We start from the raw sequence: 12,624 nt of genomic DNA, 5'->3' as shown, positions 1-12,624 counted from the left end.
CAAATAAATATTATAATTTCTAGATTGATTGCTAGTAAGAGTAAAGCTGTTCATAAACGCTGTTTTGTAATGATTTTGTAGGGAGCCAATGGTATGAAAGGCGAAAAAGGAGATGTTGGTTTGCCTGGTGCCCAAGGTCCTTCAGTAAGTCTCAGTGTGGTGTTGCAGTGAACATAGTAGTCCAGTAATGGTTCTCCAGCTTTTGATTCTGAACAATACTTAATATTCATGACTGATCTTTCCTGAGATCCTTGATGGTTCCTACACTTGAACTTTAAAAACATTTTTCTTCTTTGAATAATTTGCCCTTTTGAGAATGAACAGACTTCTGGTCATAGAACTAAATACTGTTTAAGAAATTCTAAAGATATAATCCTGTTCTGTTCTATTCTCTCACTATGAACAACAGTCCTGCTCACTTCAGTGAAAGCCTTCTGGCTCTGTAATGAATCAAAAGATAAATGCTTTGCAAGATAAAATAGAGAGATAAAACTGATTAAAAAAAAAACACCAACAAAACCAGATCTCCCTCAACACCTTGTATTCTGGGGATCTCAGAAAGTCCAGTGAGAACCAGAGTAGATCAACTTCAGCGATGTCAGGAATAGGGACATGTGACCCAAGATAGAGACTAGTTTTACGAGACCAGACATTCTCCTGATTTTTCAAAGCATTGTAAAGGCATTAAAAAAAAAAACAAACCAAAAAAAACCCAAAAAAAGCAAAACACCTCCCCACGCAACACCTTGATGATATGGGTCATTAACATTATCAGGGCACACTAAGTTAGGAACCCTCAGAGCAGAAGTTAACTACCACTACCTTGTCAGTGGTGACATGCCCTGGGTATTTGGAGCCATAGCTCTGAGGAGTCAAAAGACATTACTCTCTGCCATCACAGGACACGCTGGGCACCCTGTATCTCTGAGTCTCTTTCTCTGAAATTAAGATTAATTTGTTACAAATTAATTCACTAACTCATTCATCTTGTTCTGATTGTTTTCCCTTGAAACAAGGCTTTCAAGTTTTCAGGAGATTTCACAGATGGTGGAATCTCTGTCTTACATTTCAAACCTCATTTTGTTACCACTGTTGCCATCACCAACAGCTAGCGTAGCAGAGGGACTGCGCATAAGTCTGGAGACCTGATTTAGCATCCCTGTTGCCACCTTGCAGGTTACAATAACAGCCCTTTGGGATTAAACCCAGGAAGAGAGGTGATATTAAACTGTAAATATCATCATGAAATTCTCTTTCACGGATTTGTTAGTAACACAGAAAACCAGCACAGAATATGCAGGCACTAAATGCTGAGCAACCTGATTACCTATTTTAATGACTTTAGGAAATTCTTGGTACAAGTGGGTTAAATGAAATAAAAGGAGAGACAAAAGGCAATTTTGAAAATATGCCAAACCCTAGCTTGAATTTAGTATCTTTTCCATTCATCAGTATTGGGGAGGAATAAAATCATACATCATCTTCTGTTTCTGTAGATTATGTAGTACAGAGACAACTAAGGAGCACATACCATAAAATATTAAAAGTTCAAGCATCCCTGCTCAGTACTGTTTGTCTTAGATCTTTTTTTCCCCATAGTGTCTTAAAGTGTGTCTTAGGGCCTAAGAATAAGAGTCAGGAGACAGGCACGCCGCCATACGGCACAGGCAAATCTAAACTTCAGGTACCCTGTCTTTCGAATCAAAATAACTCCCATTCCTAAACCCCTTTCTAGATATGCTGTCAATGTGCATTGCTATGTTTGTGAGTGCTTACCAACAGAAGAAGGGGCAGTCTGACTTTTAGTATTTGTGAGGGAGTTCTTCACTCTGCATGATTTAATGCCGTTGTTTTTTATCTGTAGATGATAGGACCACCTGGACCACCAGGGCCACATGGTCCTCCAGGCCCTATGGTAAGCTTGGGAGGAAGAGCGGGGCTAGGAAGGCCTTAAGCCCTCTTGTAATTTTAATGCCTGCTTAATAGAAGTGCTATGAGAGTATGTGGTACCATTAGAGAGGGACCTAATTTAGGACCTTTTCTGCATGTCTTAAAATTCATAGGAAGTAGAGAAACAAATTGCACCTGCAAATGTTAGTGTTAACGTGCTAGTGGTCTGGTTCCTTCTCTGCACCAGGTGTTTACAGTTGCTTTACTGGCAGCTGCATTTCATCTGTGAGGACAAAAATACAGGTGCAGCTTGCACCCCTACAAAGCAACAAACTCTTAAAAACTTGCGGCATATTTTCGTAATGAAAAATGGTATCTTTATTTTCAGGGACCTCATGGACTGCCTGGCCCAAAGGTAAATTAATGGCTGTCTTGAATAGTCATGCTTTTGATGTCTGCAAAGTCTTGATGTCATGCTTTGTTCTTTAATGCATGCAGCTATGTTTTGTCTTATGTCTCATTTAATAAATGTTTCTGATATTCTTAAACCTTAAAGCAGATTTTAATATTAATAGATAGCTTAAAAGCTTTTTAAATTTTCTGTGATTGTTTCTGAGTAGTATTTCTCCTGAACATTGGCTGAATCCATTTTTTGTATTAATACTTGTGATGTGGCACTAAATTATTTAGTTTCGTATTTATAGGCGAGTTGCTCACCATTGCACTTGAAATTGGAATTGCTTTTGAACACAGAAGCGTGTGATATGCTCAGGAAATGGAGTCAGATAAACTTCTTCATTTATGCTCTCTTGCATCTCCTACTTCTTCCAGTATGAATGGCCTTTCACCTTCTCAAGTGCCATGTAGTTTGCTGACCAGTTCCTTCACACATTATGCAAGTTCCCCATCGCAAACTCATGTGTGTATTTTCATGTTTTCCAACCTGGAATTCCTGATCAGGCAGGTCTGCAATACTATTTGAACATTTTCCACAGCATAATACATGAAGATACACTGTAGGGACTCTCTAAGCCCATGAAAACAGCTCAGAAGGGAGTTTTGGCAGAGTTGGAATATTTTAATTTGTGCTTTAATTCAGCAATCACCAGTAAACTAAAATTCATTGTGACATTACAGCATAGTATTCATTAGGGCCAGCAGTGTTGTCAGGCATGATCATTTTAATCACTATGGCTCCCTAATCACATGCACCTTTCTCAAAAAATAAGTAAGAGGAGGGAGGTTTTTTTTTTATTTAATTTTTGGATTTTGTTTTGGTTTTTTTAAGGTATGAGACAGAAAATCACAGGTTTGACTCATTATGAGACTGTTTGTGTTACCTTGGCACAAGAAGCCAGAGTCATAAATCATTTTTTTAAGTCAAGTCTGTTCCATCAGCACCAGCCCTGCCTTACCTCAGGCTTTTGGCCTGAGACTTAGGCTTTTGGCCTGAGACTCAGGCTTTTGTGAGATTTCTCAGGTCTGTTTCCAAAACTTCAGCGTTTTCAGTGCTACTGCTCTGACAGTCACATCGAGTCAAATAGAAGAAGAATGAAGAAATGGGTACTTAGGGTGCAAAGCAGGCAGATGATGTCTGGAGTTACTTAAAGCAGTAGACTAGATTCTGTTGAGATTTTTTTTTTTTTTTTTTTAAATGAATATGATATAAGGTAACATAATACATCAAAGGGAAACCTAGGAACAAGGCCATGAGGAGCAGCCTGGATGAAATACCCACATATTTCTGTTTCCCAAAAGAGGCAGGTGTGGTCAGTACTCTTTTTGACTGGGCAGCCCTCATGCTGAGGTAGTTTTTCATGACATGAGAATGATTTATTGGCAACTCCAAGCCCAACATTATACGCTTAGTGATGTTTAATGTAATAGCCTATGCATAATTTAACAATCACAACAAGACAAGTGCCATTTCTTACATTGTTTAAACTTCTCTGTATGAACACAGAAACTATGGAGCTCCCAAATAGCTTGGCATTGTATAACCTATACTGTTTCTTTTAATTTGTTACTGTTTAATTATGTATGCTTAAAGGTTTAAAATATCTTTATGTAAGAATTTGCTGCAAATTCCAGTTTGCCATAAGAAAAAATATTGCTTCCTTAAAAAACGTACTTTTCAGGAGATCCCACTGTAGAAACCTGCAGTTTTGAGGCTTATTTTTCTGAAAGTTTTCCTTCAGTTTGAATTATCTGCGTGGGATGGTTTATGGGATTTGAGGAAATTCCAAAAACCCCTCAAACTCATGCTTAACTCAAACCATCTAACTATAGTGATAATTATTAGGAAAAGATTCAAAAGAACCTGTTACTCATAAGTTTCCTTTAGTTTTTTTCACACAGATTTTAAATCTCCAGCAGACGCCTCCCAGGTGCTTTTGCCCACTACTATATCCATATGTAAATTGCCAGGAAGCTGAGAAGGTTGAATTTGTGTCCTTGTTTCAAACTGGAATTTGCAGCCATTTCTGAGACTGGCTTCTTCTATCCCAGCTTAAACACCCGTTATAGCACCAAAAATTTGGCATTTATACTTTTACGTTTAGGGTGAACCAGGGTTAAATGGTCTTAAAGGATTGAAGGGTGAACCAGGTCAAAAGGGTGACAGAGGGCCCCTTGGTCTTCCAGTAAGTAAAAAAACCCAACTATTCAATCTCAGTGCAAATCACAAACTTCTCTTTCTACTCCTGATGAACAACTCTGGTTTACTCAACAGCATACATAGAATATACCAGGTTAGAGCAGAGCATCAGTCTTGGTTTTTTTACCCCAAATCTGTGCTCTTGTCCAAAGTAACATCCTGTAACAACCAGTGCTGTCAGGTTTTTTTTGTTATGTGTCAGTTGAAAGTGTTCAGTGTCACAAGGATGTCATCACCCCCATTACATTAGTCATATTGTTATTTAAGTGTTGTATGGTGTTTGCATTAAAAAAGGAATCTTCCCTTTCCCCGCCATCTCTTCAGTTATTCTTCCCCTGTTGGCACTTCTGCAGTTAAAATGGAGAGGTCTAACTGAGGAAAGTTAAAAATTGGTTTAGGGAATTTTTTTTTTCTCATTCATTAAGGATGGTGGGTTGTTTCTTTTACCTTGTTCTTGAGAAGATTTCCATTCTGAGTGTTTGGCATAAATTTTGTCTTAGAAAGAAATGAAGGACCTTAAAAATAAATTTTCATGTGGAAACAATATGGTTCTTAAAATTTAGGTTGACAAAAGAGCAAATACTTTGTGTGCTTTCTTTGTGTGCATGAAAGCACTCTGACAAGTTGGTTTTATTTTTTCCTCACAAAAAGAATTTGGTTTTCCTTTTTTTTTTTTTTTTTTTTTTTTTTTTTTTTTTCATGTGAGGATTACTCCATGTGATTACATTGTTAATAGTAAAATGGAGGAAAAAGGCTTAGTTGACCCAAAGGAACCCAAACCCCTCTGATTAATATTTTCAAGAATTATGTGCAGGGCCTCTGGACAAGGTCAGCTTCACTGAGAATTTTAATTTATTTTGGAAAAAAAAAAAGATCATTTTCAAGTTGACAGTTACAGCTATGTAGAGAGGGAGCTTTGGAGGTCTGAGCCAACCCCCTGAAAATGGCTAAAAGGAAGAAGCAAGTTTTGTATCTGCCAGAAATGTTTGTTCCAACCCAGAGCAAAATATGCCATTAGTTTTTCAAATGTATATAGATCTTGTCTTGCTCCTGCTTACTACTTTTTCTAAATGTCATTTTAAGGAGCAAAGTCTAAGTATTTGACTTTCTAAAAATGGCTCATTTTCACCGTTAACGAGGGGTTTGGGTTTTTTTTTGGGGGGGGGGGGGGGGGGGTTTGGATTGGGGTTTTTTTGGCCCAGATTATTCCCTATGTTCCAAATAGTTTTGGTCCCCCTAGCCCCAGCATTACTGCCAGCAGTGTTGGGATAGTCGAGCCGGTCGTTCGGTGCTGCTCTGTTATTCGCATAAAATCCACCAGAGGTCAGCCCGTCCCCAAGGATGCTGAAGCAAATAGCCCGAAGTGCCGGGTGCTACCCACTTCCAGCCCTTGACTGTGCTCTGAACTGGGAGTATATTGGGAAAACAGGAAACGTGATTGTCTCCCGGGCTCTTGGAAATGAATGAAGCCATTGTAGTCAGGATCCAGATTTTGTTGGCTGCATAATGCAGTATTCTTGCACTTAAATACTTCCTATCACAGTTAACATACATTTTTCTTTGTGTAGTATAGTATTCACTATTGTCGTTATTTACAAATTAGAAAGCATGCAAGTAAATTACGAAGTAAATATTTGCGTGTTAAGGCTCAAAAACACCCTGACATCTGGTGTTTGTAGCACTCCTGTAGCTTGACGTTATTCTGGTCTAATATACTGTGATGTGAAGGCAGGGGCGGGTCAGCGATGTTACACTAATGTGAGAATGGAATCAGGCTCTTGATGTTTTATGTGAATTTTTAACTAACATGCTGTAGTAATGTGATACCCATTCCAGAACCCTGTCACAACTTGTACTGTACGTTTGAATTATGTTTATTCATCAGCACCACTTACTAATCTCACGTTCTTGTCATTCGTGTTGTACCCATCATCCATGCTTCCACCTAACCACACAGGGAGCATCTGGCTTAGACGGAAAGCCAGGACCCCGGGTGAGTCCCTCGTCTTTCTGTGTTGCTCTTCATTACCGAGTCCGTGTGCTTTCCAGCGGCTCCGCCGGCCACGCTCACACACTGCACAGAGGAAGGAAGGTCAAACGCCGCAGGCATTTTCCATGCTGTATAAGAGGGGGCTTCGAGCAGACTCTTAGGGCAATGTGTGTGGGAAGGAGAATGGCATTCTCTGTAGAAGGACCTCTGAATCTTAAAGAGGCAGTTTGGTTTTGATTTTTGGTTGGACAACTGCCTTGGTCGGGGTGCTTATTTTCCTGAGTAAGGTTAGGGATTTAGTTTACACATGAAAACATACTTGTTCAATGCTAATATGGAATCAGTGAAATGGGTGCAGACGTGTGCCGCAGGCATTCTCATATTAAACATGAATGCTGAATCATTTGCTTCTGATAATGATAAAGAAATTTATAAATGAGAGAGGAGTGGAGTTATGTATTTGAAGGCTTCTGTAAGATTGCCATTGATCACTACAACAGGTAAGTCCACCTGTAAGGACATTTCAATTTAAATAATAATCAATGTTTTTAAAAAAAACCCAACTTTGACCCTTCCATTTTTCCTGGCAAAATTTCTTTCAATACATTTAAAGTCTTTGTACATCTGATGGCTTCCATGAATAAAGTAAAATCCAAGTGGAAGAAAGATGGGTTACCTCATAACAGGAGAGCTTATAGGTGGAGTTTTGAAAGCCAAATGGATTTGTTTGGCCAGGTCCCATCACAATTAAGTCTGAATTTTCAACCATTGAAGACTGATTCCATGTTAGTTCTTGGCTAGAAGACAGCTATTAAAACTGAAGACTTGTAAGAACAAGACCTCTCTCTTACCCTCTTTGTTTCCTTTCATAGGGTGTAGATGGCCCAGTTGGTCCCCATGGCCCCGCAGGTCCTAAAGGAGACAGAGTAAGTATATGCTCTGTGTGCTTCTCTTTACAAAGCGACTGCTGCAATGGCAAAATGTCATATGGCTACTTATAGTGTGCCTAGATGTTACTAAACATAACGGTATCTCCTCTGTGTAAGGATCAGCACAGAACTGTATATGCGTTCTAGTTAAACACACATTTATCTGTTTAAGGGTTGATTTTGTAACTTATTAACTTCAGAGGAGCTGGTATTTTGTAATGACTAATCAGTAAGAAACTTACAGGATGTTCAAGTTCACAGTGCTACATGGAACATAATTTTGGTTGGTTTCATTATTTTGTCTAAATGGATTGAGAGAACAAACTGGGACAAAAGAAGATAGTGTGATCTGATTATATACGTATGCAATGGCAAAGAACTGAGTATTTCTTACCTGTTTGCACTTAAGTGTTTTTATTTTGAAAAAATTCTCTAATCTCTATAAAATGTAAACTCTTCTTCCTTTTTTTTTTTTAAGCTTAGAAGATAGGAGCCCTCCTATTTAATTTGAAATATTCACAGTAAATTTTCTCCAGTGGAAATAGGACAGGGACCTTAACCTTTAACTGTGAGCCTGTCATCTTTCACAATACAGCCATCAACTTGTACAACAAAACAAAAGATGATACCTTATACTAACTAAATCCTCCAAGGAGTTGCCAGCCTGGAATTTTGTCTCTTTGAATTTCTCACCTTAACAAAACAGCTGTGCTAAAAAGACTTCAGACTTGCTCTATTAGGGATGCAGCCATATGGCACAGGTCCAGTTAGCTTTAGGAGCAGTACATCTGAGAAAGGTATGCATGACTTGATGATTCATTTTTACAGAGCTGTGTGTTGAGAAATAAATAAAAGACAGGCACTGTAGTCCAAAACTACTCAGGCTAGTTAACTGTCTGAAGGACTTGGGTGTTTTTCCTTTTTTCCTAGGGGATTACAGATTCAAGTCTTTTTTTCAACTAGGACATAACTTTTTTTTCTGTCAACTCTGTGAAGATAGTTGAACATCATCTTTTGAACTTCAGGAAATAATTTAGATGAGTTATACATGTAGAAGCATATATAAATACTGTACATTTCATTCTTGCATTATGAACCTTTATCTTGAAGGATCTGCCTATGTACTACCGGTTGAAATTTCTTTCAGAAACCATGTGCTATAATGCAAACTATTCTTCTAATGTATGGAAGATAACTATAATTGGTTATTATTATGAAACTATCTGAGGTCATAATAAGTCATACAGCTGGTTCTGGAATCAGGCCTACCATGGCTGTTGTCAAGTAGTAGTTACAAAGGGGATAGGAACTTCTGTGATGTAAATTGGTTCAATAATTGCATGAGCACAGAGGGACAGATTTGAAAAAATATAGAAACTAAGGTGTACAAGAAATTCCTGCACACCCGCCATTTTCTGTGTAGCTAAATGAATGGGAGGAAGTTCACAAGAAAGATGGAAGGTTTTTTTCCAAGCAATCAACTAGCAAGATTATCGCTCTAATTGTTCATTTAATTATTCAATACTGTTTGGGAGAAGTTGTTTGTAGCATAGTTATCTTAACAGGTGTCTGGCATTAATATATGTCTCACTATCTAAATAACAAATCACGTGTTTTTAATGCAGATTTACAACTTGCATTTGCAACTGATGAACTTGTTTATGTGAAAGCAGGAGGAAAACATTTTTGCCTGCAGATTTCATACTTTGCCTTTTAATTAAAAATGGTGCATAGTGTCACTGCTCACTATCACTGGACAGGATCACATTTTTTCCACACTGATATGAAAAACCTTGGGCCAATATTAACCTAGACGGGCACTAGGGATTCCTAACATGAAACATAACCACATTCTTAAATCCACATTATTTAAAATTTGGAAAGAAAATCTCACTTTAAGAGAATAAATGTAAAATGCTGGTCACTATATATTTAGGTCTCCTTAAAACTTAAGGAAAGCAAGTATAATCAAACTGAAGCCTAGTGATTTCTTGTGTAGAAATCGTGGATTCGTTTTTGCATAGACTGCATTTGAGGCAATGCTGAATTACTCTTCTTAGGTAGGACTGTTGTGCAAATTAGGGTTGGTTAGTTTGTTTCCAATTCAGCTATTTAATTAAAATAGAAAATATCACAGTCCTTATGCAAAACTTATTTAGATGGCGAGAAAGTAGACTAGGAAAACAGTGCATGTCACTAGAAAATAGGAAAACATGAATTTTAGAACAAATGCGCTATTAACTCACTGTGTGAGCTTAACCGTGTAGTTTTCTCTCTAAACTTTAAAACTGTTCATTGATTATTAAAAGCTAACACAGCTTTTAACACTTCCTGAAGTATGATACTGGTGAACATTCCAATACTGTGGTTTTGTGCATTTCTTTTGGTAGAAAACAGAAATTGTAATTAACAGTGTGAATTAATACCATTTATTAGGCTGGTGTCTTACAGTCGTTAATAAATTCTTTGGCTATTGAAAATACCATTTTGCTAGGTGCTTAGAGAGCTTTTACTGAGACCATCTTCATTAACTGGAGGAGTTGATCATAATAGGCCTCTGAATCTGGCTGTGTACCTATTAATCTCTCTTATATATTGTCTTGAGGGAAAATAGAGAACATTGGTAAACAGATAAACATCTTAAACTACTACTAGTGAAAGGGGACATGTAAACCTGAAGGGTAACGACAGGCATAATGTGTATCCAACTTGTCCATCTAAAAGAAGCCGAAAGACAAAATTAATGAAATGCTAATTTCCTGAAACTCTTGTCCTGATGGCAAAGACCGGGTTTTGAGCTTGGTTTTGGCTCTCGGATGTGTAGCCCGTGCAACACTGTCATCACTACACATGTTCTGTACTGGGAGGGAAAGTGCATTCTCTTTAATTTGGTTAAAATGTTTGTCACCATGGCAGTGTTATGGAATCTCCATATCAGTCTCACTGGAGACACCATTTATGCAGCGTTATTCATGCAAATGGTAGTCCATATTCACCCATGATTCAGGATCCTGAGTGACATAGGAGGCAAAAACAAAGGCTATGGTTTCTGTGCTTTGGGCACTGATGAATTGTCTTGCAAAAAGATATTAAAAACCTTCTTCAAGTTTGCGAATGTCTGTTTCCCTGAAGGAAATGCTTTATCGTGATGGCTGAGGGCAGTATGCCCGTGACAGTCCATCAATCTTATATAATCCATAAACATTCAGGACCTCATCTGATATTCCAAACACATTTCAGCATGTGCTTTGTATTGGAGGCAAAAAATTGTGAGATACATTTCTCTAAATATATTCTTACATAACAGATGAGATTATTTCCTAAACTGATACATTGAGTATCTTTATGTCTACCATATGTTTAGCAACGTTATAGGCCTATCTTGAGAGGACTTTGTACAGTCGTCTTTGCTGTTGAAGATTTAAGAAAAAGATACTTAACTAGTCTTGACATATTTCAAGTATTGATCAAACAGTTATATACATAGGTCAGCACATTAGTTTCTTCTCAGCAGAAAGTTTTAAAGCTGCAAGGGATTTACTGTTTTGAAAATCAGCTGTTACTTCCCAATACCTCCTATTGTTCTGCAAGGGCATCCAGCCTAAGTGCTGCTCAGAAATGGCTGGGCATTAACAGAATCCAGAAGGATCACACATCACACATCTAATCACCACTAGACTGAAGTGAGTATAGACAGTGTCCACCTATGTAAAAATATGAAATATCTAAAATAAATCAACTGTCAGTTACTCTGACAAACTCCTTACTGCTGTGATTATTCAACAACAGGATCAGACTCAGTTTATTCTGGTGCCTGCTTTTTTGTATTATCCAGTCAACAAAATTGAGACTTAGCAGCCCATTTTCAGAGCTGTGCTAAGGGACTTGGCTGTGCTGATGATCACCGCTATTAATTAAGCACCCATCTACATCTCTGTCTTGTGCTTTTAATAATAGAGTAATCAATTAACAATGAGTAGTAAATAACCCAGGTTTTTAGAGGATCTCGTACACAGAATTGTCTCAAGAGCTTAAGTGCAGCAATTGCTAGGATGAAGCACAGCATTTCTGCGTGCCAGGAGCCTTGCACAAAGCCTTGCATTAGGTTATGTTAAGGAAAGGAGGCGAAGAAGGGATCCAAATAACCCTCCGTAACAAATCCAAAGTAGGAGCTCTGAAAACTGGAGGTGGTCAGGACTTTTTTTTTTTTTAATCTCATCAACACTCTGAGCAGTTTAGCTCTCTCAAGAGAGTATGGCTTTTCTGCTGAACTGTATTCAGAAGAAACAGCACCACAGTCTGAAACAAGACTGCTGCCCGCACCTACTTACCAGCCCTGCCTCACTAACAAGCTCACAGAGGGCTGTGCTCGCAGTTACATGGGCTAATGTTGGCTGACTTGGGAAGTTTAACTCCATATCAATCTTGATGAAGAACAATTGGAGAGCAAAGATGATTGCTACTGTCAGCCTGAAATCTGTCACCTTGAAATTTCATTTCATTTGGAAAAGTTTTCTCTATATTAAACTTGCAAAGTGATTTCGGTAGCATCCCTCTGGAAACTGGTAATTTTTCCATAGATTTTAGTGCAGCATGACATCAAACTTCTGGAGTAATCTCTGTACTTGTTTGTCTTGCACATTAATACAGTTGTGATTTAATAAACCAGGGTATTTACGTCACTAATCTAGAATCCAATAGAGCAGTTAGCAACACAGTACAGTGCACGGGATAATCTTCACAATGTCACTGTTAATAGCATTGCCTGCATAAATACAAGCTTTGATTGACACATTGTTTTTGCTTGTCACTGTGTTGCATCTCAGCTGCTGTGCTGGAGCTTGATGCTGTATATCCTCAGTTGTCATTACAACACTGGATTTTTACTGAGTCTGATGTTGCAGCTGTTACAAGCTTAAAATTTAAATTGGTGCAAGTTCAGTTTGAAAAATATTTTCAGTTACTGATGGATTTAAAAACAAATGTAGTATCATATATCCGAAAGCTCATTTTGCCTAGAAACTAATACACACCTTCTCTTCACCCCCTGAATCATTTGATAAAAATAAACAAGCTTGGATATTTTTCACTCAAAAGATTTAGGAATGCATAACTTTAACCTAAAGCACTTGGTAGAGATTATTTCTATTTAAGATAGA

At 38.0% G+C, this 12,624-nt stretch overlaps 1 protein-coding gene and 1 long non-coding RNA gene across 6 annotated transcripts in view; one reads left to right on the top strand and one right to left on the bottom strand.

Moving 5' to 3' along the window:
- COL25A1 (collagen type XXV alpha 1 chain) overlaps positions 1-12,624 on the top strand; it is a 133,177-nt gene that overhangs the window by 103,124 nt on the left and 17,429 nt on the right. For 3 of the 5 annotated variants that reach the window (XM_030029254.2, XM_030029237.2, XM_030029228.2), the window contains exons 25-30: positions 82-144; positions 1,865-1,915; positions 2,279-2,305; positions 4,452-4,532; positions 6,504-6,539; positions 7,409-7,462. In XM_030029254.2, coding sequence (XP_029885114.1) covers positions 82-144; positions 1,865-1,915; positions 2,279-2,305; positions 4,452-4,532; positions 6,504-6,539; positions 7,409-7,462 — 312 coding nt within the window. The remainder of the gene's footprint in view (positions 1-81; positions 145-1,864; positions 1,916-2,278; positions 2,306-4,451; positions 4,533-6,503; positions 6,540-7,408; positions 7,463-12,624) is intronic. The other 2 variants (XM_030029247.2, XM_030029264.2) reach the window with 2 other exon arrangements.
- Positions 2,959-12,624, bottom strand: part of LOC115347691 — a 46,132-nt gene continuing 36,466 nt past the window's right edge. The window contains exons 3-4 of the long non-coding RNA XR_003925575.2: positions 7,388-7,448; positions 2,959-6,620 (exon numbers count right to left, since the gene is read on the bottom strand). This is a non-coding gene — a long non-coding RNA (uncharacterized LOC115347691). The remainder of the gene's footprint in view (positions 6,621-7,387; positions 7,449-12,624) is intronic.

The sequence above is a fragment of the Aquila chrysaetos genome, chromosome 1 (assembly GCF_900496995.4).
Source record: "Aquila chrysaetos chrysaetos chromosome 1, bAquChr1.4, whole genome shotgun sequence".
NCBI classification, from domain to species: Eukaryota; Metazoa; Chordata; class Aves; order Accipitriformes; family Accipitridae; genus Aquila; species Aquila chrysaetos.
Note: the sequence above shows the minus strand (reverse complement) of the source record. Positions and strands in the feature narration are given on the sequence as shown.